This window comes from Pezoporus flaviventris, unplaced genomic scaffold, assembly GCF_033815535.1.
Source record: "Pezoporus flaviventris isolate CSIRO_AGI_PZ_B2104156 unplaced genomic scaffold, CSIRO_AGI_Pfla_v1 ptg000035l, whole genome shotgun sequence".
Taxonomy (NCBI): domain Eukaryota; kingdom Metazoa; phylum Chordata; class Aves; order Psittaciformes; family Psittacidae; genus Pezoporus; species Pezoporus flaviventris.
This window is the reverse complement of record NW_026892583.1, coordinates 6,048,768-6,073,986: the sequence shown is the minus strand read 5'-3', so window position 1 is coordinate 6,073,986 and position 25,219 is coordinate 6,048,768. Positions and strand designations below refer to the sequence as shown.

General features: G+C 38.8%; 1 protein-coding gene across 1 annotated transcript in view; it reads left to right on the top strand.

The window, feature by feature from the left end:
• Nucleotides 1-24,288, top strand: part of LOC133273802 (cytosolic phospholipase A2 epsilon-like) — a 32,057-nt gene extending 7,769 nt beyond the window's left edge. Inside the window, exons 4-21 of the mRNA XM_061462360.1 lie at nucleotides 1,930-2,066; nucleotides 2,780-2,911; nucleotides 3,572-3,612; nucleotides 8,800-8,842; nucleotides 9,386-9,449; nucleotides 10,712-10,854; nucleotides 10,995-11,084; nucleotides 11,813-11,850; nucleotides 13,426-13,561; nucleotides 15,315-15,451; nucleotides 16,629-16,851; nucleotides 17,768-17,882; nucleotides 19,435-19,572; nucleotides 19,797-19,904; nucleotides 20,729-20,920; nucleotides 21,363-21,532; nucleotides 22,506-22,692; nucleotides 23,526-24,288. Of these exons, the coding sequence (XP_061318344.1) occupies nucleotides 1,930-2,066; nucleotides 2,780-2,911; nucleotides 3,572-3,612; nucleotides 8,800-8,842; nucleotides 9,386-9,449; nucleotides 10,712-10,854; nucleotides 10,995-11,084; nucleotides 11,813-11,850; nucleotides 13,426-13,561; nucleotides 15,315-15,451; nucleotides 16,629-16,851; nucleotides 17,768-17,882; nucleotides 19,435-19,572; nucleotides 19,797-19,904; nucleotides 20,729-20,920; nucleotides 21,363-21,532; nucleotides 22,506-22,692; nucleotides 23,526-23,734 (2,303 nt within the window). The 3' untranslated portion in view covers nucleotides 23,735-24,288. The remainder of the gene's footprint in view (nucleotides 1-1,929; nucleotides 2,067-2,779; nucleotides 2,912-3,571; nucleotides 3,613-8,799; nucleotides 8,843-9,385; nucleotides 9,450-10,711; nucleotides 10,855-10,994; nucleotides 11,085-11,812; nucleotides 11,851-13,425; nucleotides 13,562-15,314; nucleotides 15,452-16,628; nucleotides 16,852-17,767; nucleotides 17,883-19,434; nucleotides 19,573-19,796; nucleotides 19,905-20,728; nucleotides 20,921-21,362; nucleotides 21,533-22,505; nucleotides 22,693-23,525) is intronic.
• The last annotated feature ends 931 nt before the right edge of the window (nucleotides 24,289-25,219 follow it).

Below are 25,219 nucleotides of genomic sequence, written 5' to 3'. Positions count from 1 at the left end.
CACCCAAACATGTGATCTGACCAGGCAGTCACTGCAATTGCATCTGCAAACCTGCATGCACAATTGTGTCTACGTTTGTGTATTCCAGCAGGTTGCCTGTTTATGCTTCAACTCATTATGGCTGCTCTTCTCAGGAATATCTTGCTCTCAGTCATTCCTTAGCAGAGTGAATCATGAAGCCTCTTGGCACATCATAGTGCTATATTACCTTGTGTTCTGGTCTCAGGAACAGATAGATATCATATCTTTAGCCCCTTGAGATACCCCAATTCAGAATCTGGGCATCCCAAGGATTTGTTTAAAGTGTATCTGGCAGAGAGATTTGAAAACTTTTCAGCAGGAGTGTTTTCTATCTTCTCAGCAGAAAATTTGGTTTCTGAAGAAACCCAAATTAATGTGGAAAACCTGTTCATGTTTTGTCTGCAGCTGGAAGGATATTTCAGGTAGTCTTCACCTTTTCTGAGTCATTAAAAGGAAAAATGTTTTGGTTAGTTTTCCTTGAAAATTCAGTGTTTTTAACTATGCACAAATATCCTTTTTCTACCTGTTTGTAATGTTAACAGTATGCTACTTTTTACAATTCTGAGTTAGCATTTATTTCACCCACTTTAACTTTGCTGCTTTTCGGACTAAACCTTGGTGTTTTCTTTGTCAATGTTTGGGTTATTTTTTTTTTGTATTTTCTCATTAGTGAAGTGTTTGTGCTTAGTTTATTGAAGTGAATCTTTCCTCTTTGATCTCATGTTCCTATTTACTTCTCTAGTGAAAAAAGAGAGTTTTTCCCTAAGGTTGTTCCAGAACAAGGTGATTTTAAATAATGTTAATAGATTTGGGTATAGGCCTGGAAATCCAGCCTGTGTTTTGGACCCTGACTTCATTATGGAATCTTGGGCAAGTCAGTCAAGTTTTCTCAGTGTGTTTAATTGCTTAATCCTTACCTTACCACTGTGAAGTAATTCATCAGTGTGTCTCAAGATCTTTGAAAACGGAAGCTGTAGCATTAATTGCCATTAACCATTTACATTTTCATTTGCCTTCACTTGTGCTTCTGCTGAATATCTGATCCATCATGCTCTTCTGATCAGGTTTGGCCAAGGCCACTTTCTGGAAATGCTTTCCTTCCACACCCATTATCAAAGTTTTGCTGACTCTTAACCCCACAATATGGCACAGCTTGGGGAAAATATGGCTGATAGAAAAAACCTAAATCTGTAGTTCTTACTGAAAGAGAAAGAGGAAATACATGAAGAAAATTGTATTTAATGTGATGTAATAACATTGTTACAGGTTTTTAGCACAATGCAGGGTTGACTATGGCTTGAATTATTTGACCTCTTCTGACTCACAAGGTTGCTGTAAGAACCAGATGACTGGTTGTGCATTGCAAATGTGAAATAGGGAGATTACATTATAGGTAAGAAAGAAAGGACATCGGTGCCTGTATCAAGCTTCTGCAAGTCTCATGCCCTGGTGGTTCTCCCTCCAAACCCAAAACTGGGGGTCAGAATATGGAAGCAGCTTATGTCTTTGGTGGCACTCACAGCTTCCTTATTCAGACAAGAGTCAGGGCAGGATTTTTTCAGTCTACAGATAGAGCAGTAGGAAGGAAAAAGATGAATAGCAATTCCACTGCGGTGCTGAAACTGATTTTGTTTTCCAAAAGGACTGCTGAGAGAGGCAGAACTTCTAAAACTGTCAAATGTATGAATGAATATGAAATTGGCACATTCTGATCTTTAAACATTTCAGCTTTGATGGGGGAACACTTTGATAAAGGCTTTCTGTAAGTTGAGGTATGAAATCTGTGGTAGAAATGCTAGAAAATAAGTCACTCTACAGCCCCTGCCGTGTTACCTTTGTTTTATTAGGGTTAAACGTGCATTCTTTTTATGGATGTATTATCACTCTGCTCATCTTTTCGGTATACAGTCACCCTTTCAGACTGCTACGTGACACTGTGGCTGCCTACTGCCTCAACTGAGAAAGTTCGGACCAGAACCATCAGGAACAGCAAAAACCCTGTTTGGAATGAAGCTTTCTGCTATAAGATCGATCGCAGAATCAAGGTTGTGAAAGTCAATGGTTTTCATAATTTTCTGTGTGCAGATAGTCAATAGATAAAGCAAAACTACAATAAACTAATACGTATACAACTAGTTTACAAACTCTGGAGGTGTTAAAGATTCCTCAGGAAAAAAAATGTTGCTTACATCTTTCTTGGTATTGTTCTGTTCCAGCTCTTTGTTACTTAAACATCCATTATACTGAAGCAGTGAGAATCAATTAAATGCCCTGCAGAATATGGCCTTATTGTCCTATTCCCTATCTTGATATCCAAGTGAAATCCAAGTTAAAGGTCACATAAAAATAGCAGTAAGATCAATTAGTTCTAGGTATGGTGGAAAAGAAATCCTTTAAACATTCTTTATGTTCTACAATAGAGGTAGAAATGTGACCTTGAGGTCCTTTCCAACCCCAAACATTTTATTATTCTGTGATTTAACACAGTTATTTATCACAAATTCACAAATGTTCTTCATTACCTGCTTGTCTTGTTTAATTTCCCCAGGCAGGCAAGCCTGCTTTGTGTATGTACAGTTACCAGTAATGTGAAGTCTAATACTCTCAAATCTCTTTCCCTTTTCTGCTTCTCTTTCTGCTTCTTCCTTCTTCTCCGAAAACTAGAGGATGCAGAAAGACCTAGGCCTGAGATTTTCCTGCTTTATGGAGCTCTTAGTTATAGAAATAACTCCATGATATTCTTAACCTCTTTGTGCAGAATGTGCTGGAGCTGAAGGTCTGTGATGAAGACACGGTCACCAGGGATGATGAACTCTGCACAATTCTCTTCGATATAGATAAACTCACCGTAGGACGTACGGTTCGAGTGAAGTTTCAGCTGAATCCACAGGTGAGCGATGGAATTGATGAGAACAAAGCAAATTCTTTCCTTTCGTCTAAATATATCCTTTTACAGTGATTTGTATTAGGAAAAATCTACTTAAATGGATTTTGCTGAAATTACAAGAAAAAATATAAATCCTTGTATAAGGGCTCCCTCCTGGTTTTTGTTATGAAAAATCTCCACTCTAAAAATCTAGGATGGAAGCAGCTAGAAATAAATACCTGGTGCCTTAATTCTGAATATTTCTGGCTCATTTGTTGGCTCTTGGTATAAGTTCCTAATTTTCAGTCTCTTTCAACTGTAATAACATTAAAGCAGCTAGTTCTTTTTGCGTTGTGAATTTTAATCTGAATATGGCTGTTTTAGCAGAATAGCTAAAGTTCCTATGTTTCCATGCTCATATGGCATTTAGACCTCAAAAAACTAGTTTTAGCAACTGCTTTTTCAGCATCTTAAAATATGGTATCTTTGGTTGGCATAGTTGTTTGGGGTTTTATTGATGTTGTGGTTTTGTTGATTATTTTTTTCCCAATTATTCTTATGCTCTGGGAATTATCTTAAGTGCTATTCTAAATAAATATTTTACAAATTATATGTAATTGGTACAATTAAAGCTATGAAGAAAAATAAGTAATATAAATTTCTTTCATTTTTCCCTCTCTTCAGGCACGTGAGGAGCTGGAGGTGGAGTTCACATTGCAGAACACGTGAGTAGAGTCCTAAATTCTAAATAAACTATTGTATTGAATATAGAAATAGTCTGAGAACCTGGTTGATATGTGACAGTGCTTCTAAAATCTATGGTCTCTGAAAGGAGTATCTAGGTGTTTTTATTTATGTCTAGTAAGCTGGGATTTCAGGATACACATTTTTAAGATTTTGAATATCTGAGAATGTCATCTTTACCCTCTTTGACTGCTACCTCCTGGCCACCAACTTCGTCCTGTTCTCTTTTTGTCATTGAATCAATACACAAGGAAGTATGATGACAATTACAATATTCAAGAGGTTTTGACACATAAAAGAAGGAGTGACAAGCCTAGATGTCAATAGACAAGACAAAGAGAGCCTATCACAATGAGGTCACAACACCAATAATTTCACTGGGGAAGGCAGCTCCAGTAGACATCCCAAATGGCCTGTCTAAGATCTTCATTTGTTTGCAAATTAGAGGATGGCTTATGGAATTGGTACATAGAATCACACTCTTGATAATCTTACCTCTTGATGAGGGAGGTCTAGGTAGGTTGTCTGGCTTGGATGTTGTGCTAGAGTGGGTTTGCATAGGGGGACAGAGGCTGGAATTTGTCTTGGGGCATGTGTGTGCCGGCTCTGTCAAACTCTTCTATCGGACCCTGTAGCCAATTTCTTTTCCTGGAGACATAGATTAAGTCAGAAATTCAGCAATTTCTGCAGTTTCTTCTGTCTTAGTAGGAATTCTACTGCTTGGAAGGTGAGGGCTGGGGGAATGTACAAATAAAAAGGATCCTTGGCAGTCCAGAGGAAGAGATTTTAACATAATTGCAGTCATGGTTTGTTTACTACAGCAAGAACACATCTGATCTGCTTTTTTCATTCATGGTGTGGTACCTGGGTGACCAATGTAATAGTTGTGTCCTGAAAAGCCCCACATGCAAAGGCATGAAACAGCTGCATCATAAGCTGGGGAATATGTTTGTGAGGTCCCAACAGGAATGAGAAAAAAAGAAAGATGCTTCTCTAGGAAAATGGGCTTCTTGTTGGAAGGCAGATAAACATTTCCTCTACAATCCCTTATTTGTATTTCTTGCACATGTGTGGTGGTCATTGCTGTTCTGCCTGTCAGTCAAGTTCGGAATAAAGATGTAACCGCATCTGAAACTGATGAAATACTGTGATCTTGGGAGGATATTGAGAGGGTTTTTTTTCCGCGCTCAACATAGAAAAGTATGATGCTGAGAGTAGTTGATGGAAGGGTTTGTGCACTAGAATTGGAGACAATGGGGATTGCAATTACCAGTGGTATACTAACGAGCCTGAAAAAAAGTTCTGAAAGAGTGAACTGAAGTAGTTGAGATGGGTCACCAGAAAGCTATGAACCAAACTGACCTCTCCTGTGCTGAGTACGCTCAGCAGGTTTTGGCAAAGTTTTTTGGCATTTCTGGATGGGAGAAGTGTTGAGAGAGATTAGAAGTAATTTTCAGAGAGGGAGAGCCAACCGTAGCGTTAACAAGAAGTAAAGCTAACCATGGAGTACAGTTTCTACAAATCTGATATTGTGATGGGAGCAAAGAAAATATACTTTCCTGGAGGTAAATACGGCAGTTTGTCTCTGAAATTAGTAATCATTCCCATCAACACATTTTATCTGACATTATCTGAAGTAGTTTTTCACTCCTTTTCCGTCTTCATTCCAGACTTTATCAACTGCAAAATTTACTGTATTAGCCTGTTCTTTCTTTGCAGCATTTCAGATAAACAATATCACACATGAAGTGTGACCCCAGGCCAAGAAAATTTTCTGGGTTGCACCTACAGTAGTGATTTTATGACTCCTATTTTTGTCTGCCCATTGATGTCATTGCAAGAATTGGGTTTTGTGTTACTTGAACATTGTGAAAATTCCCTCACGATACCCTGGTGGGCTGTATGAAATTGGTTTGTGCATTCATTCCCATTATCTTTTATTTAAAATGGAAGAAAGCCTTCGTTTTGGTAGTTTGGTTTCCACAACTGCAAAAACCCCTCTCATTTTGCCTCAGTCTTGCACCACTCCTGCAGTACCTGCAAATGCTCATCTTTCTGCCACTACACATGGCAGGTATTGAAAGCCAGATGTTTGATCCTAACAACACAGAGAGGAAGGCATGCTCCTTCCTCCAAGTGCTTTTTCACCAGCAACCAAGCCAAGTGATTGCAAACGCCTGCCCAATGTTTTATGGGCCCATAACATGAGCCCAGCTGGCATGAGAGCTGCTGCCCTCGAGCAGCAGTGACAGAAAAGGTAAGGTCGTTGTACACAGGTTGCTGATTTGAGTACTTTAGTACTTTCTGTGTAATTTTCTGATGATTATCAATGGTAATGTGGGCTTTCTCTCTTGTGTTTCCGTTGGTAGGGTCCAGAACCAGCATGAGCCTCCACGAGTTGCTACAGAGACAGGATCCCGCTTCACCAGGTGGCTTCGCTCACTCAACATCCCCCTCCCCTCTGACTTCTACTGAAGCCCACATCTGATGTTGAGGGGCCCCAAAGAGACTTCTACTGAACTGAAAGGTACTTTGAGTTTCCAAGGAGAGGTCTGAGGACCCCAGGGTATTTGCTGGGTCTGCTGATCTTCTTTTTGGCCTCTTTCTATCTTTCAGATGTTCCAAGTTGAGGAATTGCATCTAAAACATCTCTTAGAAGAATGAAGGACTACTCTAACGCAACTTTTCATCTCGCCTCCCCCTCCCTTTTCTTGTATTTCAAATGTGAAAGACGATGCTTAAAACAAAGCCCACTTATTACAAATAAATGTAAATAGGTGTACAAAAAGTTGTATAGAAGTTAAATATTATTAAAATATGGCAAAAGCATAATTTTTAGAAAATAAAAGTCTTTTTTTCTTTCTGTAGTTCTGCTGCGTTATTTTGAGAAATTTCCCGACCAGCAGATCACACTAGCCATTTGGTTTAGGCATTGCTGAGTCTCCACCCATTGGGGGCCAAATGTACTCCTCACGTTTGTGTTTGTGGCAAGAAGCCACGGGCCTCAAACAGCACTGAAGGCAAAAGTTTTGTGTTGAGAAAGATGATCCCTCATGCATAGTAGTCTACTGTAAATGTGACCTGTAATCTAAGAATCCATGTAGCTGTAACGTCCCCTACAATATTGCCCATATTGTTGTTAGTCAAGCACTATCAGAAGAAGAGGAGGTAACAGTTTAATGAATGCCAGGTGATGAGAAGTGATCCCCTGACTCACAAAGTCTGCTGCAGTCTTAGGCTCCCCTTCAGTAGACTTTTAGGGAAGAAAGATACCCAGGGTCTCTGTTCCTGGCTTCCCTGGCCACAGGCTATAATATGCTCCCAGTTCTCACAGTAAAACTGAGGTCTGCATTAAAAAAGGCCGCAAATCACAGACTGTGATGGAGGATAGGACAGGAATGTTAGTATGTGTGATAAGGGCTGTCTAATAACAGGTTGGTTGTTAGGGAAATTACCAGCCAAGTCTTGAGAAGTGGATGTTCTGTGTACCAGAGATAGGCAAGATACAAAGGTCCTTGCCAACCTGGATAGTGAGGGCTCTTCTGCACCCAGCTTAGTTGGGTTTCTAGCCATAGCTAATCTCAGAGCTTCAGAACAAGGTCAGTGCTTTTGCTGTTCTTAAAACATCCTCTTTATGCTGTAACCAGCAGAAGCCTTGAAATTCAAGATATAAATGTTGCAAGTGCCATGTAGAGAGTAACCAAAAAGGGACAGCAGCTGGGCTTCCTTACGGCAGTGACCACAGATGGCCAAAAGGAACATCTCAGCCATTAGTGCTTAATGCCTCTCTTGTCCTGGTTCTTCCCAGGAGCCTTCCAAGCCATTGTGTCCAACTGTGTCAGTTCCTCCAGTTTGAAGGTCATGCCCTGGACCCCTTAAGTACTTCATACTTTGCTGATGCCAATACATCAAATAATAACACACTCTATTGGGTATTTACCTCCATCAAGAGACATTTCCTGTCTTTCCATCTTCATTTTACCAGGCTATGGAGGCTGCTATCTTTTAATATCCACCATGCTGTTTCTGTGCTTTCCTTAATGAAGTATTTGAGGACAGTGACACCATATGTCTGTATCATTACAACTATTTGACTACAAAATAGCAATGAAGCGCAATATTTTTTGTCTGAAAAAAAACTTGAATGGTATTTAAGCACATTTCTTTGCGTGTTTGTTTTGTTTGTTTGCTTTCTTTTACTTGAAAGCTTTTCCTGAGTGTTTTGCACTGTATTTAACCAATCCATATCTTTTTCTTACAGGAAAATATTGATTTGGAAATGAAAATTTAAATTGTTTGTGAGCTTTGGAATTTTTGGAGAATTTTTTGTCATGAGAAATTTTTTAAAGCTATTTTCATTTGTGTTTGTACTGAAATCTAACAGAGGTGATAAACCTTCCCTTAAAATGGATAACAGTGTCATTCATCTGATTTTAAAGGAAGGGTATTGCCTCACTTCAGCTGAGATGAAACACATATCTCAACTATATATGTGGCTACAGAGTCTATAATCCATAGCTTGTAAGGTCTGAACAAACAGCTCATACTCTCCGCAGCAGGTTGAGGAGTTGCTGCTCAATCCTTATAATTTTATGTATGTATGTATTGCCTTTGGACTAATCTGTTTTGGTGTTTTTTTGAGGTACTGAATGAATTTACACCTGCATTTCAATAAAATAGTATGGTATAAGATATCCTTAATGAGAGATTGCCTGATTTTTCTGAGGGAAAAAATACTTAAGAATATAAAAATTGGTGTCTGCAGTGTATGAACCCACATCTGTCCCTAGATGGATAAGTGGAAAAACTTTTACGCATACATGTGTAAAACTATGCAATGATCGAAACAATCAAGATGGACGTAACAGCCTCCAGCTCTCCTCAAACTCAGTATGCCGCATATCAGAACATACTGTATGGTTTACTAAAGCAGAAAAACCCCATTGGAGTTAAAGCCCAGCTGCATATTCTGCCATGGGTGGATGGAAAAACTTTCAGCTTGTCATCAAAACTATGCTTGCTAAAAGTCTTAAAGTATTTTTGAGTGAGAATGTTAGTCAGAAATGTCAAAGTTGATGGGGAAAATGAGTAATATATTAACTCATAGACTTAAATACTTATCTGAATTGTCCAACCCATGACATTATATTTCCCATTTTGTTTTTCAGTCCAGACTATCCTGATTCCATTATTACTAATGGAGTACTAGTGGTAATGTATATTTTTTACAATCTTTTTCTTGCCTGCATAAAAACTGTTCATATTTTTAACTCTGGAAACTGTGCTGTGTCTCAAAGCCAGTACTAGCAGCCACAGACCTACTGAGAAAAAGGATCTGTTGTTAGCATGTTGTAAGGCTGCTGTCAGCATACATGCGCCACCTACTTTCTTCTATAAACTTGAATTTTCTACACATTATTTTCTCATTACACCCATAACTATCAGGGGTTTAATGAAGAAATGATAACATGCTCACAAGAATAGTCCCATATATCAATACGCCTGTTATTTTGAATAGGTCTCATCTTTTTTTATCTGTATTTCCAACTTCAAGCAGCTCATGAGTTGTTTGTTCCTCTTTACTTTCAGACTTCGCAAAATGTCTTGTCACTATTGCCTTTGTTATCTGAACACACAGTAATAGATAACAATTATGTTGCTCATTGATGAACTAGAGGGTTTGGTTAAGAACAGTATGAATCACTTGCAATCACATTTGCTCTTCTCTCAATCATCATTTATCTTTTGTTCCAGGCACGTGAGGTTTCCTGTTTGGAGGTTAGAGTGGATACAGGGAAGCTGAACCAGCAATCCACAAGTGAGGTTATTGCTTCATTAACCTATTGTTTTTGTTTTGTGATTCAGTTCTTACAACAGATGTTGAAAAATTAATAATCTATTACTTTAGCTGTGTCACATAACACTTAGTTTCACCATGCCCCACCTTGCAGAGAGATTGTATCTGTTGAAATCCATATAAGTCAAGTATTTCGTTCCAAGCCAGATCTTAACTTGGTGCAAAAATAGAGCCATTTATACTAGAATTGAACACTTGGAAAAAATCCTCATTTCTCTCTGTTAATTGCTCATTCAAAATGAAATTTTTTAGCAAAGTCAGATCTTTAATATTATGTTACAATTAATATGTGGAAATCTCATCCTGTATGTTTAATTTGGGGTTGTATATGTACAAAGTTTCTGCACATTCAGGGTTATGAAAGAGATTTTGTTGCTGTTGTTGCTTGAGCAAAAAATGGTAAACTTAAGTGCTTAAATTGAATGTAAAAATGTACCAAAGGGGTTTGCACAAAATAGAAGCCACTATCAAATCAGGACTTTGCTTTAAAATGTATCTCTAAGAAATATATTAGGACTCTTCACTAGTCTTCAAGTTAAGTAATTCAAATAAACAGTAACTTGTGTAAAGCAGTTTATGAAGCAAATCTCAAAAAATCATGGCTGTTTTGAGATAATTAATGAAACGAAAATTGACCTTTATAGAGAAAATGCAGCAATGGCTGAGTTGCATTAAAGGAAGTTTCAGACTGAAATGTAACATGGGGAGGAAAGGCTAGTGACCTAAAATGATATGCCTCTTGGCCTGATCTTGCAAGAAAACAGCATACAATCTCTCTGTAAATGTAAAGCCTTTTCTGTGCCAGGAACACAGCCTTTGGATTGACAGATGGTTTCAGTTTTAGCAATGAGGGTACATGTCAGGTAGACTGCTTGATTTTGGGGTTTGAATCACTTGACTAGATCCTAAAGTCCTTTCCAACCCTAATGATTCTATGATTCTATGACTACTGTAACTTATAATGAAATGTGCATAACAAACCAGAACAGACTGACATCAACTAAATGACTGTCTTGCTCAACCTGAATAAACCAAAATGCCTTTAAACTGATGTTCTATTTCTGTTTCAGCCACTGAATTCTACTTAATTACCATGGTGTCAGGAAAATCAGACAGAAAGTGTTCAGAATAGAAGTGGATTTTATTACTAATGTCTGTTTTCTTGGAATAGTAAAAATTCTCTCTCTCCCTCCTTCACCACCCTCCCCTATTACTGTGTTTAGACCAAGAGCTTACATTTATAGTGAAAGGATCCCATGAAGGAAGCCAAAAGATTTTGCTGGACTCTGAACCCAGCCTTAACTTCATCATATTTCACTGCATCATAAATGACCAGACGAGACTGGAAATTGTATTACCAGAAGAGGTAAATGTTCCCCTCCTGTAAGTTATCATTAACCTTAATGAAATCAGAAGAAAAAGTTAAGTAGCCCTCTAAATTGAATAAGTTATAGAGGTGACAAACCTTTCATGTGTGCATCCCTGCCACTTTTTACACTGTTTCAGCTGGCAGATAAAAATGAAAAGGAGAAATCTGGGGTCCTTTCTTTCCCTCTGAATTCACTCCCTTTGCAGAAAGAAATAACAGTAGAAGAGGTGAGTGCTGTGAACCTTTTGAAATAAATATTTTGTTGTTTCAATATTTTATTATCCCAGAAATAAGTCACCAGATGATTAACAAAATCACTGTGTAAAGTATTAGCAGCTATTTATTGATAGTGTTAAAAATATTAACACTGTCCTATTTACTTTATAGAAAGGAGGTGTTAACAATAATTAGAATAATATGAAAATCATTACAAACCTGCATCCCAAGATTAAAATCAAGTGGTTTCAAGGAACAGAAATGACCATTATTCACATGTATTCAGAAATGTCTTTTGGGATATTGGGGTAATTCCAGAATGGCTAGTAGTAGTAGTATTAGAAGTAGTAACAATAATAATAATATCCAGAATATAAACTTAATTCCAATCATAACTTCAAAATTATTGAGAGTGTTTTTGTTTGTAACTATATGTATTTCTTTTTTAATACTGTAACTTGTCTCATTCTTGTTGCTCCTTTTAAGTGTGAACATTATAAACTGGTGTAACACGCAAGCTTGTGGTATGCTAAATGCCCCAGAGGGTCTTGTTAGATAAGAAAGAATTTGATTCCAGAGCAGGGAGTGGGACTTTGGTGAATTGTACCAAAATAACGTCTGCAGCCATATGAATTAGTATTTAAGAACTTCCTCTCTTACTGAATGAACATTGCCTGAATGTAAGGAAAGAAATGTTTTAAAACTTGGTAGTAATTAGCTTTATTTTCTGGACTCCTAGGATCATTCTTTTCACTTGTGCTTGACAGCAAGAAAATGGTAAGATAGCTTCTTTTTTCTTATTATCCAGGATTACTGTAAACTAGTTATCTAGGTTTTTTTCTATGATAGGTGGAGAGGAGAACACATGCCCCGTGAGTGCTTTGCCCTGTGCTCATGTGGTGCCTGAGGTAAGTGCAAGTCTACTGCAGTTACAGGATCATGCAGTTCAATATGAGTTTATGAGCGTTGGTAGGTTTCTTCAGAGTAAATTACTCTATTTTATGACTACTCTTCTCAGACACAAGTAAAACTGTACTACTCACATGTTAGTTTTGTTGCCCATTTATGCCAATAGCTAAATCTGTATTATGACTGAAATAAACTCTACCCTAACTTTGCAAAGTCACAAACCAAATGTAGGGCAGCCTGGCTTCTGCCCCTCTCTCCTGCTTCACTGAGCAGAATGGGAGCTGAGACCTGAGACCTGGGTTGGCATCTTTGCCAACTCACTCACAAGGACAGACTTGCAGAAGTAAAATCAAAGACAATGAAGTTTTATAGTGCAGCTAAAAACGGTCCATAGCATCCCTACTACTAGGTGATATACAGAAGGGAAGCAAGGTGAATTTTCAGAGCATGGAAGCAGTTTGTATAGATGAAATTCAGAGCGTAAGAAGAGCTACCTGTTCAATCCCAGCCCATAACAAAATACTCAGATGTAAATCTGATGGACAGATTTGCAGAAGGACAGAGAGAAATTTTGGTCTGTAGCTAAAAAAAGGTGTTTGTTTTTATAAGGTCAATCAGTCGACATTATTCTGTTTTCAAAATTACACTATGATTACCAAATTTGCCAGAAAACAGAGGTTACTAACATTAACCCTTGAAACATTCAGGTTTGTAAAATACTGATGAAAGTAATGTTCAGGATAGAGTCTGCAGCCACCAGAGGGTGATGTGACTCAGACGATTTGGTCAATATTGAGTGCGCTTTTCAGTAACGTGCGTTTATGTTGAAGGCACAAAGCATTAGCTGCCATTTTATTGCTTTTGTAGCTTGTTTTTCTGCATATTTTTTGGATTGTGCTTCACATTTCTAAAGGGAAAAAATTCAGTGTGGCTGCTTATGTGGAAAAAAATGATGAATATTCTTATATATTTGCAGGATGAAGCTTACAAATGCTTATCTAGAAATCTGTTCAGCACACAGGTGAAAGGCTTTCACAGGACAGAGGCTGAGCAGGGAGTGACGCCTGCTCTGCAGTTCAAGCTCCATCACACAACTCATTAGACCTTCACTTTAAATACTGTTATTACTTGAGTTTTCCAGAATGTCACAGTGACATGGAATGGATACAGAAAAAATAATCACTGCAATTACCCATTTTGGTGATCTTTCCATGGATTGTATGTCTTGTATTTGTGCCTATGTTGGCAAAAATCTAAAGCACCTTGGAAACTCCTCCTCATCCTCACTATTGCTCCCTTCTGGCAATAGAAATGCTTTTTTTTCTTTATTCATTGATCAATATATAGTATGTTTTACAGATGATTTGTGAAATTCACCTGCCCTACAGGTCTTGAAAGCAGTTATAAATGATGTGCGTTGACTTGTCCCATTGTCTATTCCAGCTCAGGAGACCTGGATGTGCGCTTGGGGTTTGGCCTGTGCATGGAAGAGCAGGACTTCCTGCGGAAGAGGAAGAAATATGTTGCTGCTGCTCTGAAAAAGATTCTTCATTTAGAGGAGGACCTGAAGGAGCATGAGGCAAGCCTATACAGTCCCTGGTAGCAACCCCTCTACTGGATGGGGGCCTGGCCTATAAATCAAAACCACAAATAAAACCAGCTTAATTAATCCTGATGTTCTTGGGGCAGGCCTGGCCACCTAGGGCAAGAGATGAACAAGAGAAGCAGTAGCTGGTTCATGCAGCAGAGCTGGGAAGGCAGGATAAATGCCTTTGTAGCCCCAAAACTTCTGAACAGGCCCTTAATTCAATCCATTCCTGAAATTGCCCATGGGTTTCAGGAGGAAAATTTATAGTGAGCAAGTATGGAACAACTAGGACTGTTGCCTGGGAAATAGTGTGCCTAAGCTCAGTGACAAGGTGCTAGTCTTGGCATTTGTAAAGCATTTGCAGGGGAGAAAACAAAAATTTTCACCCAGACATCTGAATAAAAATACTTTGAGTGGTTTCTGCAGCAGAAAAGGAGTTTTGTTGGGAAAACTGACTAGAATAAAACTGTTAAGATGAGAAAGAAGAATGAATCTCACAGCATTGTTGAATTGTATAGATGAAATAGCTGACTCAAAGTGTAGCTTTATCACTGTAGCCATTGCTTCTGCCTCCATAATTCAGCCATAAGCTTTGCAAGTGCTTATGCCTAGCTGGGTTGTTGAAAATTGTTGAAGTACAGACATCCCAACAGCAAAAAATCTGTAGCTGAAAATGAAAAGAAACAGTGCTGTGGCTAGGATACAGATTTTAAAATAATCTTATTTTGGATTTCATACCAGAGCATAATATAGGAAATCAGATTTTCAAGAACGCTGAAAATAATATTTTTCTCATAGCTCTCTGAGTTTTTTGGCACATAGAAAGTGGTTTATGTGGTAATAGTAAAATGGCAAGACTAAAACTGTTTTTTCAAAAGGTTTGTTTAGTCTGGATCTCTTATTCAAGTGTTTAACTTCAAAATTGTGAAGAAAAAAAAAATACCCTCTTTCTTTTTGGCTTCTATTTGAACTGAAAAAAAAAAAAAAGGATAAACATCAGAATTTCAATTCATAATGAAAAAGGTTAGAAAATATAAAAAACAAAATGTAACTTTTTGAAATTATTCTAGTTTATTATTCTAATTGATAAAATTGGATACTAATACTTGTTAGGTATAAATAGCCATTTTCCATAGGGCATGTAAACATCCACACAACTCAAGATGCTAACGGAAGCAAAGGTTGTACTAGATTGGGAAAAGATTAAAAAAAGAATTGTCTGTCTCTTCAATCACACTTGGACCTTGGAATGGGGGAAGCCCTGTTGATGGTTGTGCTTCAGGACATAAAGTAATTAGTGGCCTGAGGCCAGGAAGGCTTTGGCTATTGTGGGGTCTGGCTGATTACAGGGTGCTGTGCATTCTTTTGAGACACTGGTCATTGTTAGAGGCAGAATCACGGATCCCTAATCTGCTCGGGCATGGTAAATCCTGTATTTTCTATGACAGCTTCTAATAACACACTTCGAGAAGAATTCCAGGGTGATGAGGTTCATTTCCAATTATTTATTAAGCAAACAGCCTCCCACCCACCCGACCTGAGTGGTAAGACACAAGACATCCCTCTCCCATCAGTCAGGTGGTGGCAACAGAACCTTTTGCAACAATCGCATCCTTTTTGCATGAAGTAACGTCACTATTTGTACCAATGCCTGTAACTTGTTATCTGATTTCTACAGTAAGAGGGGTTGCTTGTCACTAATACATGCAACCCTTCTCTTCTTCTGCCTTGCTGTATTGTACAGGTGCCAGTTGTGGCCATCACGACTACTGGTGGAGGGACCAGATCCCTGACGGCAATGTATGGCAGCCTGCTGGGTCTCCAGAAACTCAATCTGTTAGACTGCATTTCGTACATTGGTGGTTTATCAGGTACCACATGGTAAGAATGACCCAAACAAGGTTTATGTTTGTACTTCTGCTCAATACCTTTGACTATTTGTACAGCATCATCAGCTTATACGGCACTTAGTAAAGCAACAGCATTTCCATGTTTCCTACAATCTCCACTGTTTCCACCTAGAGCAAAGAAACTAAACACACTGAATAAGAGATCAATCATCACATTCATCAGCTGCCTTTTTTACCACATTGACACAGTTTTTGCCTGATATTTTCATGTAAATGCTCTATTCCCTATTCATATTTTATCAACTATATCTTAGACTAAATGCAACAAATTCATCTATAGACTGGAAATTGAAGAAAAATGAGAAGAAGAATTTATGCCTGCCATTTGCTGCTTATTCTCACTTCCATTTTGGATTTAGAGTGCAACTCCCTCTGGTAAAGATATATTTGGGGCTAGTGGAATTACTGCTGTCACAGACAGTCCAACAAGTGATGCCAAGTTACTGACCCTGGAGAGACTGCAGCTGTGGTTGGTCAGTATAAAGTGGTCTCTTCTCAGCAGATGATATTAAGTATTTAATCAAGTGGGTTCTAGGTAGGTCCACTCCTCTACACCTCGTTGGAAGTGGGGAGGTTTTTTGCACTGAATTCTGTGCCAGCCCTTTTAAGTAATTCCAAACCTTTATGGCAGGTTTGTCTAAATATTTGCCAAAATTCTTTTAACTTCTCTGTATGCATGTGGAAATCTGAGTGTGCCTGTTTGTGTAACGATTTCAAGGAGACACTAAAAATGGCCATACTCAGATGTGTCCAGTTCTCTCGCTGGCAGAAGCCATTAGAAGGTACTTCGGAACAAACATTGGATGAGAGCAAACTGGTAATGACTGCTCCCCAGAATACTTACCCCTTCGAAGATGGATTTTCTGAGGACTTGTGGAGTCTTTGTATTTAATAGCCCCAGGTGTTATTTTTTTTTAAATCCCTTGAATATCTCAGATCATTTTTGAGTCCATGTAAACTTTTATTATCAAACCCAGGAGTGCTTGGAAGTTCTGTTTGCTCTTGACGTAAGTATTTGAGGTGTGTTTAAATTTTTGTTGTGAACCCCATAAGAACTAAGAAACAGGCAAACAGGTTGCACAAAGGTTCTCTGAAGCCAAACCACAGCATTACTACTCTTTCATTATTTTCTTCTAATGCTTCTTCAGGACAATGGCAAATTTATATGAAGATGCTAATTGGTCACAAAAATATCTGGAGGATGCAATCAAGGAAGCTCGCAAGCAAGTGACCAAATCCAAGATCTGCTGTTTTAGTTTGGATTGTCTGAAGTACTATTATAATGACCTAATGGAAAGGGCTAAAGAAGGACATAACACTTCTTTCATAGACCTTTGGGGGCTTGTCATTGAATCCATGCTACATGACAAGGTATTACTCTTTTTTTTTTTCTTCCAGAAACCTGGAGGACTTCTATAGCTATAAAGGAAAATAAATCCTGGGATGCCATTCAGTACCATTAATGCAAATATAGTTTAGTGGCTGATTAAGTTCTGTGTACTCAGATCATTACTAAAATACTACTCTTGCTGTAAAGTGAGGCTGACTTTGAACTGAAATAGTTATGGCACTGCAGGCAAAGATGTTCTGTCTTCTTCAAGAAACTAAAATCCTGAGAAAAAATATATTTTGATATGTAAACTAATTACTTTGGACATTAAATATTCTGACTAGAAGAGACACTTAAAAATTTGAAATAACTAACTTCACTAGCATAAGTGAGGATATGCATTTGTAAAGTAACTTACTTATAGATTGCATATGGAAAAGATTCAAACAGCAGAAAAAGCATTCTCTAAATATGTTACCTAATTTTTAGAAAGTGTGATGTAAATTTTAATACTTTAAAAATAGTGTAACTCAAGTAGTTTGTTTCTGGTTTATGTTTATTGAAGGAAATTTGAAATTGTCATGTGCAATAGAGTGTATTTTTGCATCTGCTTGTGAGCATCTTAAAATATGATCTATTCTGTTCACTGAAGTTCAGCCAAGGAAATTCCCTTACCTTTCACTTAGACACATATTTCTCCTTGGGAATGTTTTTTTTCCTTGGCTCAATTTACAGTCAACCTCTCTGCATATGTCAAAATCCAAGAATCCATATAGGGTGTAGCTTCCTTTGGGATACTTGCCAAGTTTGGAATATCCTGGGGCAGATATTTCTGAACAATCCAGTGAGCTGAGAAGGGGCAGGAAAACCTAGATAAACCTGACAGTTCACACTATATTATTTCAAGTGCAAATTGTTTTTCACCTCATTCCATTAATCATTTTTAATCAAAACCAGAAAGATGAGCATAGACTATCAGACCAACGGCAGGCAGTGGATAATGGCCAGAACCCGTTGCCCGTCTATGTGGCCATCAACCTCAAGTCCAACTATAGTGCTCAGGCATTCAGAGGTAATGGTTGTGATTTAGATTTCTTAACAGTTTTATAATTTAAGGAATCTTAACTAAGACTGAATGTAATCTCATGTAATCAACTTTAATAATATAATAGACCTTTCATTCTAACTGAAAAAAAAAACCTTTAAAAATGTCAGATTATAGTGACTAACACTTAAAAATGAAAAGTCCAAACATGTTAAGTCTTTAGAATGTGAGTTCTCTACACTATCAGAAGTGAAAATATAGTTATACTGTGGAAGATGCCAAAGTCACAATTTATCCTCGTCACAAAAAGCTTGTAATGAAACTAATTTGTATGATGGTTCTATGTGGTCTTATTTTGAAAAATTGAATGGGAAAACTTAGAATTTTTGGGTCCACTGTCAGGAAAATCGCTTTTCTATAATATTAATTTTCACAGCATTTGCTTTAGTATGAGCCACACCAAGCCTGGTGCCCTGAAAAGAACAAGTTATACATGAGCAGGAACTTGATGAAATTTAACAAGGGCAAGTGTAGAGTCTTGCATCTGGGGAAGAACAACCCCATGTACCAGTACAGGCTGGGGGCTGACCTGCTGGACAGTAGTGAAGGGGAAAGGGACCTGGGGGTCCTGGTGGATAGGAGGATGACCATGAGCCAGCAATGTGCCCTTGTGGCCAAGAAGGCCAATGGCATCCTAGGGTGCATTAGAAAGGGTGTGGTTAGGAGGTCAAGAGAGGTTCTCCTCCCCCTCTACTCTGCCTTGGTGAGACCGCATCTGGAATATTGTGTCCAGTTCTGGCCCCTCAGTTCAAGAAGGGCAGGGAATTGCTTGAAAGAGTCCAGAGCAGAGCTACAAAGATAATCAAGGGAATGGAACATCTCTCTTATGAGGCGAGGCTGAGGGAGCTGGGTCTCTTTAGCTTGGAGAAGAGGAGACTGAGGGGTGACCTCATCAATGTTTACAAATATGTAAAGGGTGAGTGTCAGGATGATGGAGCTAGGTTTTTTTCAGTGATGTCCAGCGATAGGACAAGGGGCAGTGGGTGTAAACTGGAGCATAGGAGGTTCCATGTGAACATCAGGAAAAATTTCTTTACTGTGAGAGTGACAGAGCACTGGAACAGGTTGCCCAGGGGGGTTGTGGAGTCTCCTACGTTGGAAATATTCAGGGCCCTCCTGGACAAGTTCCTGTGTGATGTACTCTGGGTTACCCGGCTCTTGCAGGAGGGTTGGACGAGATGATCTTTTGAGGTCCCTTCCAACCCTTAGGATTCTGTGATTCTGCGAGCAATACACACTTTTGCATAAGATTAACTGCAGGGAATACTTATGGTTTCATTCAAACCAGGGCTCTTCTGCTGGAGATTGCTGTATCACAGTCTGGGACCACCCTGCCTCAATGTGAAAGGATCTTATGGCATTAGTACTGCAGGCAATATAGATATACCTATAGCTGATAAACTAGCCATGAACTACCCAATGTCTGTCTCATTATTTGTTTCTACTCTCTAATACTCTTCTGTTTAGCAACAGTTAACATATTATTGCCTTTTCATGATCTGGCTGTTTGTTGCCATAGAGTGGCTGGAGTTCACTCCTTATGAAGTCAGTCTCCTGAAATATGGAGCATCTATTCCTGCAGAACACTTTGGAAGTGAGTTTTTTATGGGAAGGATGGTGAAGAGGCTCCCAGAGACTCGGATCTGCTATATGCAAGGTGACTACTGCCTAGAGGGAAAGGTGGCCTACTTGAGTGGTAGCTGGTGTGAGTGATCACGTGGTTTGTATATTAGCAAGGACATATTTAGGCAATATGTATACAAAGATGTCCAGACAGACAGAAAGGAAGTATCCAAGGGGAAAGACTCAAGGTAAATATCAATTAAAATCCATCCAAGACTACTCCACCAATCAGTTTCTATTTTCTCTTTCACATTACAGGCATGTGGAGTAGTATATTTTCCATAGATGCGATGTATGTCTGGAATTTGGCTACTGATTCAGAGGACTTCTGGTCTAGATGGACCAGAGACAGAGTAAAAGATATTGGTGAGATTATGGAACGTTTTTTTTTAACTACCAGTATATATTGCATGCTATATGTATTGCACCTTCTGTGCAGAGGTCTAATGCCTGGAGATATGCTGTTGAAGTCAGAGAAAGAAATGAGGAAAGAAAAGCAGAGATGTCAGCTAAGAAAACTTTCTGCCTGATTTAGAACTAAACTGTGCAACTTTGGCAAAGCTGTGCCTTTTTCTGAAGGACAAACAGGCACAAAAAGAGTCTCCAGAAGACATGTAAAAATCATGTTGTGCTAAGAACACATCTTAAGATTGTTAAGTTAGAATATTGTCCTCCTTGGCCACTAACGCTGCCAGCAGAGAAAATGTCTCTTGTGCAGGGCTTTTTTTCTCCCCTAAACTGCCTTTGGAGAAAGCTTACTCTTGCTGTTAACTGCACAGGGAGCCTGGAGTGGCTGGCCTCCTAACTTAGCTAATATTTGCAGCTGGGTGATACTCACATGCATTCTGAAGGTGTCCTGCTCAACGGCCAGTGTTATCCTGTATGTTTGGGACTTGGCTCTCCCCTCCACCACACACTGCAATAGAGGTGGGCATCATTTGAGGAAGCCTACAGTGGGAGGTGGTATTTACTTCCTGGCAGCTTGCTGCCTGCAGGTAGCTGTCACTTAATTCACTGCATAATGCTGAGTTTTATTTGGTGGCATAGACCTTGAAGGCTTATAGCAATGTTTGATTAACCTGTGGGGTGGGGGATGGTGAGAACTGTGGTTATTAGTTACTCCATTTTTAAAAATACTGATAATTTCTGAAAACTGTCCTAACTCAGAACTACTTTTTTCCTTCTTGCAGAGGAGGAACCCTTTCTGTCCATGAATCCCTATGAGGTAGACACATGTCTATTCACTCCCTCAAGCGCCCTCTCCTCGGCTTTGCGAGATGTCTTGACAGGACGCCCAACCATTGCACAGTATCCCAATTTTATCAGAGGCTTACAGATGCATAGCAAGTACCTGGAGAGTGAAGGATTTTCTACATGGAAAGGCACAGTAACACAGTCTGGGTTTTAGTAAAATTTTGGAGAGGTTTAGATTTGGGAATTCCTTTAGGATTTCCAACAAGAAGGAAGAGACAAGACTGGCTTCTGAAAACCTGCTTCTCCCTTCTACAAATGGAAAACATGGAAGCCAGATTTAAACAGCATTTTATTTTTGGGGTTGGGTTTGAGGAGTGAAATTGAATTTGTCTGTCTGGGCATTGTGTTCCAGTGGGCAGGGTGAGCTCAGCCAAAGCTGCTTGGAGTGTCCAGGAGAGAATGACAGAAAAAGCTGCAGTGTGTCACTTCTGTAAATCAGTGCTGCTAGTCAGTCAAAGGAAGGCAGGGAAAATGGGGAGAAGAAATTCTCCATTCTTCCTTCAGTACCTTTCTGCAGAGCAGTCAGTTGTGGTTTTTTATTTGTTATAATGACAAATGTTTGTGTTGCAGACACAGTGATAGACTCCTTCCCAAATAAACTGATGGAAACAGCAGATGATGAGCTCTCCCTTGTTGATACTGGGTTTTTCATCAACACAAGCTACCCACCGCTTTTGAGATCGAAGAGGGAGGTGGATGTCCTCCTGCATTTAAATTACAGTGGAGGGTCCCAGGCACTGGTAAGATAAGCCATGGCATCTGGGATGTTTTTCCTCCATGGTCTTTTGGTCTCTAGCACTCATCAGTTAAACCAACTAGCTTTTGGTTCTGCAGTAGGAATTATATGATTATTATCTGCTTTGTTATTTAAATTGTTAGGTGATGTATTAGTAACTAAGGAGACTGTACTGGATACAGACGTTTCAAAATCATCAAGATCTTCACTGCAGTGGATCCAAGAGTTTTTAAAGAGCTAACTGAGCTCCTATACTGATTTTGGTTACCCTTGAACCAAGCAAGTTATAGAGGCAATGGAAAGTCTTCACAGTATTTCAACATAATACATGGGAAAACCTATGTGTCTCTGAGCCTCTTTCTCTCATCAGTTTTAGGGAAATGTACAGGCTGATGCTTGACCTGATTCATAAAGAAAAATAATATTAGTGTTGCATATATAATGAGAATAATATAAAATAAACATAGGCTTAAAGTAAATATAGTTGTTAAAAATGTTTTTCTTTGATGAGTTCATAAGGTACGTTGATAAACATATTTGCTAATAGGGAGTCATTGTCAAACATCACAAACTGCAGAGGACAGAAAGATTGGGAAAGTGGTAAATAAGAACTCAAGACGATACAGAATAATCTGAACTGATGTCTTCCTTCTCCATTCTTGCAGTTTCTTTGCCTTCTCCCTCTAAACCTGTTTCATTAGAATAATAAGATCAGTCCTGTGGCTTTTGGCTCCACTTGCAAGCTCAAAAAAAGTGATTGTTTTTTTGTTTTGCCTAAATCAATGGAGAAAATGAGATGAATAGCAATGTCTAGTATAACTATGGCTGTTTCCATGTGAAAATTGATACCTTCCCAAAGGAAGATTTAAATCTAGCAAAATTCATGTTAGCTGCTAGAGTTTAAAAAAATCCAGGTCTCGATATTTTTGAGTTTTGCTTCTTTGTGTTAAATTTATTTTTTTTATTCATTCATCCAGCCTCTGGATCAGATTGCAAAGTACATCTCAGGGCAAGGAATTCCATTTCCCAAAATTGAGATAAGTGAAGAAGACAGGGAAAACTTGAAGGAATGCTATGTGTTTGAAGATGCTGACAGTCCACAAGCTCCAACAGTGCTTTTCTTCCCCCTAGTGAATGACACCTTCAAGAAATATAAAGCTCCTGGTGAGTCATCTCTGGCTAGTAGTTTTAATTTAAAGTCGCTTGCCTAGTGTATCCATTTCCTATCTAACATCTCACTGTCATCTCTGACCTTCTTTCTAATGCTGGTATTATGAGTCAAAAACACCTCCGAACTGTGTGAGTGCATCTGAACTGTGAGAATTCCAGAAGCTCCTAATACATTTGAGATGAAAGTAGGCATATACTCCACAGGACTTACTAGAGATAGTATGAAACTCCCAAATAGAAGCGACATGAGTGGTAATTCCTCAGCACAAGCTTTTCTACTCTACAGACATGGACTTGTTATGCACCAATGCTTGCAAAGAAAGATGAAGGCAAAACCTTCTGGACGTTTTGGTGGTTGTGCATTCATCTGGGTTTTGTTGACATATTTAAAAGTAAACTCCCAAACTGAGGACTGAGTGAACAGCTTTTTGGTTTTAATATGAACTACATCGTCTGAATGCCATAATTTCTCCTGAACTTTCAGCGAGATGGTTGTTATTTCATCCAGTACAAGACTATCTTTCTTTCCTTTTGCTTGTACTTTTCAAGTTTGGGTAACCAAGACTTTATGTTGTCCAAGGAGTGGTCTACAAGCACTGCTGCTGATAATAAATGTTGTTGTCATTCCCAGCTGTTTGGGTTCACATCATTTTCGGACAGAGGCTTGATCCAGAGGCTGGAGAATATGGTGGTACAGATGTCCCTTTGGCAAATTGTATCTTTCCCTCCAAATCTCCCTTTTCTGTCTGTAATGACTTAAATGACTATTATGAGCCATTTAATGCAATAAAACCTTATGGGTGCATCTCCTTCTGTTTGTCCCTCAGGTGTGGAAAGGAGTCCTGAAGAGATGGCTGAAGGCAAAGTTGATGTTTCCACCATCCTTTCCCCATTTACTACAAGGGAGGTGTGCTTCAGTGAAGAGAATTTTGACAAACTAGTGAAACTGACTGATTACAATGTCCTGAATAATGAGCAGTTGATTATTCAAGCCTTGCGTTTGGCAGTGGCACGAAGGAAACAACGGAATTATTAGTCACTGCCCACTAGCTTCAAATCTCCATGTGATATTTCTTGGGTTTTCTATTGTCTGGTAAGATCGAGGTGTTTGATGCTTGCCAGTGATACCTGCAGTAGATATCACATCATCCTGAGGATGTACTGGACTCCATTTTACTTACATGACTGTTCAGATGAGCAGATTGGAATTTACCAGTGCTTTAATCCAAAACAAACTTCAAGGCAACAGATTCATGTTTTGTTTTGCTACCTTGCTACATTACCAGTTGACAAATATGTATTCCTTATAAATTCAAACAGCATTGTGTAAGACAATGAAATATGTAGAACATATAAATGCTGCTTTGATTCACATTTTAATGTCTTATTTCTGTCTGGCAGAACAGCAATCCATTGAACTGGAATTTTGCTGGTAGATAGCTAATTCATTGTGCTGGTCTTGCCTGTCCTAATTATTGAAGGTTATTATTGCTGATTACAGTGTCTGTCCACTTACGAGGTTTTTATTTAACTGGCTTTCTTCATGAAACTTCAAAAATACGTTTGTTAAGTTACTATCAGTGTTGTAAAAGTCTATACTGTTTTCACCATCAATAAAAAATACCTCTGAATTTAGTCATGTTTGTTTCAGATGGTCAAATGAGTCCTCTGAGCTGCTACTCACAGAACCACCTATACTCAGCCTAAGTAGTTGCCATGTTGCCGTGTTGGAGCTGTTGCTGATTCTCCTGTCCCACTCATCTTCCCCTGCTTTGACTGTCCCTGGAAAGATGACCTTGCAATTTCTCCCAGCATTTCATAAGATGTGAAGTAGTATATGATATATGAGGAGACTGGTCACAGCAGCTCAGAAAATGCTTAGGATTATTTTCCTTTTGATAATAAAAAGCTCTGACTGAAGCAATGAACTTCAGAATGAGTCACCAGGAAAGAACTGGTGTTAAGATCAGGGGTATCCTGATTATGCTCAAAGGTGACAAGTTTGTTTCTATGGAATAAAGTTCTAGGAAATGGATTGGAGGAAAAGAGTCTCTCCTATTGAAAAAACAGCTGGTGGTGCATCTTAGAGCAATTCAGATGGTGGAAGAAGAAGAGTGGGCCATATTTTTCACCTATAAGCATGTTCATTTTGTTCATACACCTGAAACACTTGAAAGGGCACATGTAACCCTTTTTTCAGGTACAGTATTGCATATTTAGAGCTAGATTGTTAGCCCTCGATATGTGAGGCAGCTGTAACTGTGGTTTAGGACATCTGCTCATGGGATCCCTCCAGGTCTTTTCCAGAGTTATCTCTGCTGTTACACGCATGGCTCCTAAGACTTTTTTGCTGCAAATGAAACAGGGTGGGATGGAAGAAGTTTTGATCTCTTTTACAGGGGAAACTTACCCAACAACTGGACAGAAAAAAGCCAGACAGGTACGTGACACAGCCTAAGCCTGATTAACCCTGGTTTTCATCGGGGCTAATTAGCCCATCTTCTACCCATGACTAATTACT